A 7,457-nucleotide genomic window follows, 5' to 3' on the forward strand; every position below is an offset into this window, starting at 1 on the left:
AAAAGAACAATTTCTGGATTGTTTTAGTTACGCCTCGGGGTAGCTAAAGAACAAACCTATATAAGACAAAAAAACGTCGTGTTCCAATGAAACGAGATCCAGATACGACTAGAGATTTAACATGCAAATGCGACAACAATGTGAACCATATGGATCAATTTGTTGTTGCATTTGTATGTTAAATTTCTATTCGTATCTGGATCACGCTACATTGGAACGTAACAAAAACGTTAAATATGACTAAAATGGTGTAAATTGTGCTTCAAGTAAATAATGAAAATATTCAATTTAAATGCCTTTGTTACATGTTATGCAAAGCGCATGAATGATATGCAAATGACCTTGGTTCGCAACCCACAGAGTTTTTTGGTCTCCCCAAACCTGTGGGGAGATTTTATGCCTCTACAACAACAACAACAACAACAGGAAATAAGGTTACTTAAAATGGATTTTTATCTGTATTATTCAAATCTGTTTCAGAGGCATTATTGATTACCTTAACTTATACATAAGCTACTGTTTTTTTTTTTTTTTTCAAAATTCAGGCCACGTTTAATTAATATAAAAATTGCACATTAAATTTCACTTATAAAAGAAACATAAAACAAATATTTCAAGCACTTAAATACCAAAAGTCGCTATGGTTGTTCTAGCCAAAATCGGATAGTGCATGATGGTCTATATTAAATTTTCGCCGCAGAGATGGCAACTGATTGTGTTATTAAACCCCTAAAAAAATTGATTGTAAAGTAAATAATACAAGTATGTACATTGAGTTGACATGAAAAATACCTTCAATGTTTAAATTGCTGCTCAAAAATGTTATCATATCTAGTTTATATCGAGAAAACTCGTTCTGACGGAACCGATGTTGTGGGTATACATAAATATTTTTTCGAAAGCATATATAGTTCCGGAAATGTTGGCTGGCTACGATTCCAATAGTCTAGGGGATTATTTGAGCGATCAACAAAATTTTGCCTTAAATATTGCTCCAACTGAATATTTGCATTGACATTGGGCGCGTTTTGACAAATTGTTTTTGCTTCAGCAACTTTTTCATCGAGAAGATCCCAGAGAGATACTTCGCTTTTATCGACCGATACTTCTCTTGGGGTGTTGGTAGAAACACTTGTGTTTTGTTGCCGTATTAGGGAAGTTACTTCTTCCACTAGCCATTTTGTTGTATTATTTGCATTAATTTCGTTACCGAACGCAATTTTTTTAAACCTAGGATCTAGGAATGTTGATTTGGCGAACATTTTGTCAGACTCCAACTGCCCTAATCGTCTCCAAACTACCTCTAACAATCTGCTCTTCAAACTATCTCCCTCTACAGTTTTCATTTTGCGATTTCGTACTGCGTATTGAAGACCTCTGATTAGGGGCACTACCAGTGACATCGTGGGATAATTTTCTCCTGACAATTCGGTTGTCATGGCCTCTACGGGCTTGAAAAGATTAGTGTAGTCCAACAATGTTTCCCATTCTGATGAATTGAGGAAATCAGGAGTATTTGGTAAAGAAGTTATTATGGCAGAGAGTGGTTCTTTTACCAAGCATATGCGCTCCATCATTATAAGGGTGGAATTCCACCGGGTAGGAACATCTTGTTTTAACCTCAGTTCAGTAACGCCCATTTGCTTTTGCATATTTTTTAATTTTTCCGTCGCTTGAGAACTATGGTTAAAGTAAGTGACTATGGCACGACACTTGTTTATGAGCACAGTAACTTGTGGAACAGCTTTGATGGCATCAATTACACATAAATTTAATATATGCGCTACACATGGGTGGTGGTGCTTCTGTAGCATTTCAATTATATCCTTTTTAATATTAGCCCCATTATCACATACTACAGTAACTATTTTGTCAAAAACGGACCACTCATCAAATATTAACTTCAATTCTGTAGCTATATTTTGGGAGGTATGATTTCCTAAGATTTCCTTTGTTGATAAATCTGCAGAAATCATTTTGTTATCCCGAACGAAATGACTAGTAACTGACAAAAAAGATTTTTGACTATCAGAAGTCCACATATCAGTTGTAACTGAAATATGTGTTACAATGTTGAGCAAGTCATGCAGTTTCTTTCTTACTTCATTGTATTTAAAAGGTAGCATTGTATTTGATAAAACTTTTCTGTTTGGCAAGGAATATAATGGCTGAAGCTTTTTTGTATATTCTACAAATCCTACATTGTCAACGATGGAAAGCGGCTGCAAGTCTTTTGTAATCATCTTTAAAAGAGATTCATCAATATTATTTTTTTCTTGCTCTGAGAGCTCAGAACGTGTGCTGGTAACAAATAATTTTGTTTGAACAGTCCTTCTCAAACATCCACTATTGGAAATGTCTTCGGTAGGTACTGTTAACGAACTGCGCGCTGCACTCCCTGCAGTAGTTGACGAAAGAGAAGTGGAACTACGTTCCTCTTCTGAAATTACTGGCGCTATTTCTCCTGAAGTTAGATTCCTATGTTCTGAGGAAGACGGATGCTTACGGCGTAGATGGTCATTTAAATTTGATGTGTTGCCAGAAAATTTAAAAATTTTTTTGCATATATGGCATTTAACTTCATTGCCATTTTTGGTAAAAAACTCCCAAACAGAAGATCTCTTCAATCCAGGCCATATTATAAATATCTACACAAATTAAATCGTTAAAATCACTTCCTCAGTTAAAAATATTTAACAATTACCACGCTTAAAACGTTTGTCGATTAGGTTGACGTATGCTAAATTTATTTTAATATCTTTTTCACACTGATATATGCACAGCAAAAATTTAAATAGAACGAATGATTCGAAGAAATAGTAATGAGCGAATCATTCATACCAAAAACTAGTAGTTCGATAAAATAGTAATGAACGAATCATTCATACATAAAACTAGTAACTCGAAAAAATAGTAGTGAACGAATCATTCATGCCTAAAACTAGTAATTCGAAAAAATAGTAATGAACGAATCATTCATACCTAAAACTAGTAACTCAAAAAAATAGTAGTGAACGAATCATTCATACCTAAAACTAGTAATTCGAAAAAATAGTAATGAACGAATTTCAAATGACTATCGAATGAATGAAAATTATTGAACTATCGAATAACTCGATAGTTTTCATTCGATAGTTCCCAACACTAATAAATATATATTGAATTTATTTCATACAAAAAATATAAAATAGTCGACGCGACTAAATTCGTTCAATTGGTTGAGAATTATCCTTGCCTATACAAAAATAATTAGCAGAATATTCGAAGAAAGATGTTACAGAAAGAGCCTGGGCAGCAATTGGTGTGGAAATGAATTGGTCAGGTGTGTAGATTTTGAATTTCTTTTTATAAATAAAAACAAAGAATATGTCTAAATAGATCTAAATTTATTACACTCTTCCTTACAGTGCCTGATTGCAAAGAAAAGTGGAAGAACTTGCGAAATGGCGTTGTAAGAAGCCTCAAGCCATCTCCTAGTGGATCTTCTACTAAAGCGAAGAGGCCTTACTGTTTGCACGACATTATGCAATTCGTTCTTCCATATGTAAAACCAGTGCATCATTCTGAAAATACCAGCAACATTATAATATCAGAAATGGAAGAACAATATTTGGATGAAATTGAAAATGGATCAATTGCTGACGACAACTACAGCGATTGTGCCCCACGAAGACAGGGTCTTTGATCTGCAACAACCTAGAATCACATCCAGCCAAAGAAAGCAATTTTGAACCAACATTTAGTGCCAAGAAAAGAAAGAAAACAGCCCGAGATGAAGTCGATGTGGCGGTGCTAAATTACCTTAAAACAAAAAAGGGAAATACAACTTCGGAAGATCAAAAAAAATTTTTTCTAATGAGCTTACTTCCCGACGTAAGAAGTCTTTCTCTCGAGAATTTGCGCACATTTAAAATTCGATCTATGATGATGCTAGAGGAGCTTTTAAATGAACAAAGGGCACAATCTGTCAGGCGAGAACTGTTTGATCCAGAAACGTCTTATGGCCAAAATATAGAAGTCTGCAGCCCAGCTCCTTCGCCCGATGATACTCCAACCTATACTCCAGTACTATTTGAGACAATTGACTGTGAAGATGAAAGAGCCTTTTACACAAACGAGTAAACTTGCGTTTTTGTATATTATTTATTATATAATTATACTATTATTTAGTTATAAACAGATGTTAGAATGGGTATGTTTTCAGTGGGCTGATCTCATAAGTATCTTACTACATAGAAGTAGTCATGAATTAGACGATACAATAGTGAACGAAAAAAGTACCAGTGTTACAAGTGTATGCTAGTTTGAATACATGTTCAACCAGGGAAGTAAGTATTGTCACAAGGCCTTTTTGCGGTTTTCACCTAGTTTTGCTTTAGAAAAATATATATATAAATAAGGACTAAAAAATCACATGCTTAAAATGTTTCCCAAAATTTAGAACATGTTTTTGAAATCGGTTTGCATAGTTTTCGTTCTACAATTCATTTAAGTTTTATTTAAAAATAGTGAAAACAAAAAAGGAAGTAGCTGAAACAACTTGCAATTAATTTTTGCTGCTATAATTTTATTCGCATGTGTACACATAGTTCAAACTAGCCTCATTCACAGAACAGATCGAGTACTATTCGTAATATTATTTGATATGAATTATTATTCACTTTTTTTCAACTATTTGAATTAAATTTATTGCAATAAATGTTGTTAAATGGAAAGTAAAGCAGTCTAACAGTTTTTATAAACAATAATTCCATTGCCAGGGCAAATAAACATTTGGTAATAAAAAATAATTGCTTAAATAGTGTCGTAAGTTTTGTGGGGCAGAATTTTCCATTATGTTTACATTATCGAACTCTGGCAGAGTACTTGGGTTCCGTTGAACTGGTTGCTGGTTTTCGATATCGGGAAGGAAGGTCGTGTATGATATGCCATCTTTTTTCCTTATAAAATTATGTAGGATACAAGCACTTTGTATAATTGAAATGATTGTTTCGTACTTTTGGCATCGTATAGGTGTTGAGAAAACTCCAAATTTTTTTACCATCATCCCGAAACTGCACTCTATGTTCTTCCTACCGCGACTTAGTCTATAATTAAATATGCGCATCTTGTTGACAATGTTTCTTTCCGGATAAGGCCGCATAACATTTTTCCTTAAAGGAAAGGCGTTATCTGCTACGAAATAATATGGAAACTTATTTCCACTGTCGTCATGCGGTAGTTCCTTTGGGGATGGTAAATTGTTGTAACTTTCTAACCAACGTCCAAACGTCGAAATTCTAAAAACTCCCCCGTCGCTATTTCGTCCTGCAAATCCGCATTCTATTGATGTAAATATCCCGTCGGCATCGCAACAGGCAAGTAATATTACTGAATGGTAGTTTTTGTAATTGAAATTAGCTGAACCCGAATTTGGATATTTTTGAATTCGCACATGCTTTCCGTCGATAGCTCCTAAGCAATTTGGCAGCTGCCATAGATCAGAGAACCGTCCCGCAATACTCTTCCAACGGTCCTCATTTGGCAACGTCATATAACAATCTTTTAATGAATTCCATATAGCTTTTGTTGTTTCTTCAACAATTACTCCGATTGTACGTTCTCCTCTTTGAAAATATAAAGCAAGCGCATTGAACGTGCATCCTGTAGCCAGATACCTAAACAAAAAGTTATAAAGAATTTAGACCACGCACATACACAACAACATGATCGCCACCAACTTAGTAGTGGCCTCAATTCAAAGATACTCATATCTAATGAAAAGCTCCGACTCAGAAAATATACCTATAACAAATCCAATTTGTCATCAGAACAGGGTAGCTGTTGTTGTAGCAACACCTAATACTAGGATTCTCAGTACTTAAAGAACAATACCCAAAACTAGCAGAAGAGGAACGACCACTGTTAACACAACAACAGGAGAAACGCACTCTGCCTAGGGAAACGCGCGTTACTCTAGCTCAACTTCGATCTGGATACTGTAACAGGTTAAAATCTTACATATCCAGAATCAGCCCCGACATACAAAATGTATGCCCCGCTTGCAATGTGTCCCCACATGACACCAACCATCTCTTTAATTGTAATGTGGAACCAACGCCTCTAACACCCCTTTATTATAGTCCACCCCTGTCGAAAAAGCAAGTTTCCTTGGACTCCCGTTAGAGGATATTGATGGAAATTTGTGATCGGTCGCAGCTATTATGTGGGGCGAAACATTACTACAACAACAACAACAACAACGTTACTGAACCTTTTCCGAAAATGAGGCCCTACACAATTGAATACCATACATTGAATGAAACAATGTTATACACATACCTTAATGTTACCATAAGCCGTTCTTCAGGAGGGACACTTTCACGCATATTGGTGTTTTCTTTCTGTATGGAAGCACCAACGAGCATAACCAAATCCTTGAATGTAGCTTTTGACATGCGATAAAATGTTCGGAACTTTATATCATCATGAGACAACTCCTTTGCACATACAAACAGTCTACAATCAACATTTTTCTGAATATATGGGTGTGCCCAATATTTTCTCTTTGTTTTCTTTTCCTTTCTGCGACGAAGGAAATTTAGCAATACCAATTCTTCGTCGCTGGACATGTTTATGTTGACCGATACAAACAAAAATTGTTATTGAAAACCGTTTTGAATTGAAAATTCTTTTTTTTTTCTCTTATGCGCGGTGATGAAAACTTTTGTTTTTAATTTTATACAAAATCAACTTTTGTATAATGACAATTATACAGCATAAATAAATTTTTGTAGCGACGCTTGTAAGTAGCTACGTATGCAGATCTTGAAGCGTAGAGGAATTGTAGCTACATAAAATATCTTGTACGCGTCTATGACGCGTAGCCTCGTGTGCATCTTGCCTTAGAGTACTCCAACATGAAGAAAATGGAACACGTAATCCAACAATTTTTGCAGGGTATACTTACTACTAAAAGTTATAGATTTGTTATTGAAGTGTTACAAGTTTGTTATCGGCATGTTGATTTGTTGTCGAAAAATTCTTGATTGGTTATCGATTTAGATTTGTTTTTGAAAAGCTATCGATTTTTTTTACCAATTTGTTATTGGCGTGTTATTGATTTGTTACCGACGACTTATCGTGTTGGTTGCAATAGATTTTTTATCGAAGCTTTTCTCAAAAAGTCCGAAATTATTGGTTTCTGGGGCCTTATTATGTAACTGGATTAGAAAATTTCTTTCGGACTTAAAAAAAATGTATGTGATTTACAGCCGCCTTACCGAATAAGGCCCCTGGTTAAGTTACCTCTGTTGTGGTTTAGATGTAGATATTTACACATCGAACTTCACAAGTACTTGCTACTCTTGCCATTTTTTATATCCAGGTAACAAGTACAAAAAAAAAAAAAAAATGCCCCAATCAATTTCAAAAGCACAATATTTTTTTTATCTCTTATTTATTCATTTATGATTTAC

General features: G+C 34.8%; 1 protein-coding gene across 1 annotated transcript; it reads right to left on the reverse strand.

Annotated features, from left to right (window-relative positions):
- Positions 1-4,122: 4,122 nt before the first annotated feature.
- Positions 4,123-7,237, reverse strand: LOC137250819 (putative nuclease HARBI1). The gene is made up of 2 exons (XM_067784374.1): positions 6,322-7,237; positions 4,123-5,657 (listed from the first exon to the last, which is right to left on the reverse strand). The coding sequence occupies exons 1-2, from the start codon at positions 6,609-6,611 to the stop codon at positions 4,736-4,738; spliced, it is 1,212 nt and encodes a 403-aa protein (XP_067640475.1). The 5' UTR covers positions 6,612-7,237; the 3' UTR covers positions 4,123-4,735.
- Between the last annotated feature and the right edge of the window lie 220 nt (positions 7,238-7,457).

This window comes from Eurosta solidaginis, chromosome 4, assembly GCF_040869045.1.
Source record: "Eurosta solidaginis isolate ZX-2024a chromosome 4, ASM4086904v1, whole genome shotgun sequence".
Classification (NCBI taxonomy): domain Eukaryota; kingdom Metazoa; phylum Arthropoda; class Insecta; order Diptera; family Tephritidae; genus Eurosta; species Eurosta solidaginis.

What these genes read in the sequence shown, in the direction of transcription:
- LOC137250819 (XM_067784374.1), bottom strand. Translation starts at nt 6,611, where the DNA reads ATGTCCAGCGACGAAGAATTGGTATTGCTAAATTTCCTTCGTCGCAGA. An exon ending in CGGCTTATGGTAACATTAAG is followed by an intron (nt 5,658 to 6,321) that starts GTATGTGTATAA and finishes CTTTTTGTTTAG; the next exon opens with GTATCTGGCTACAGGATGCA.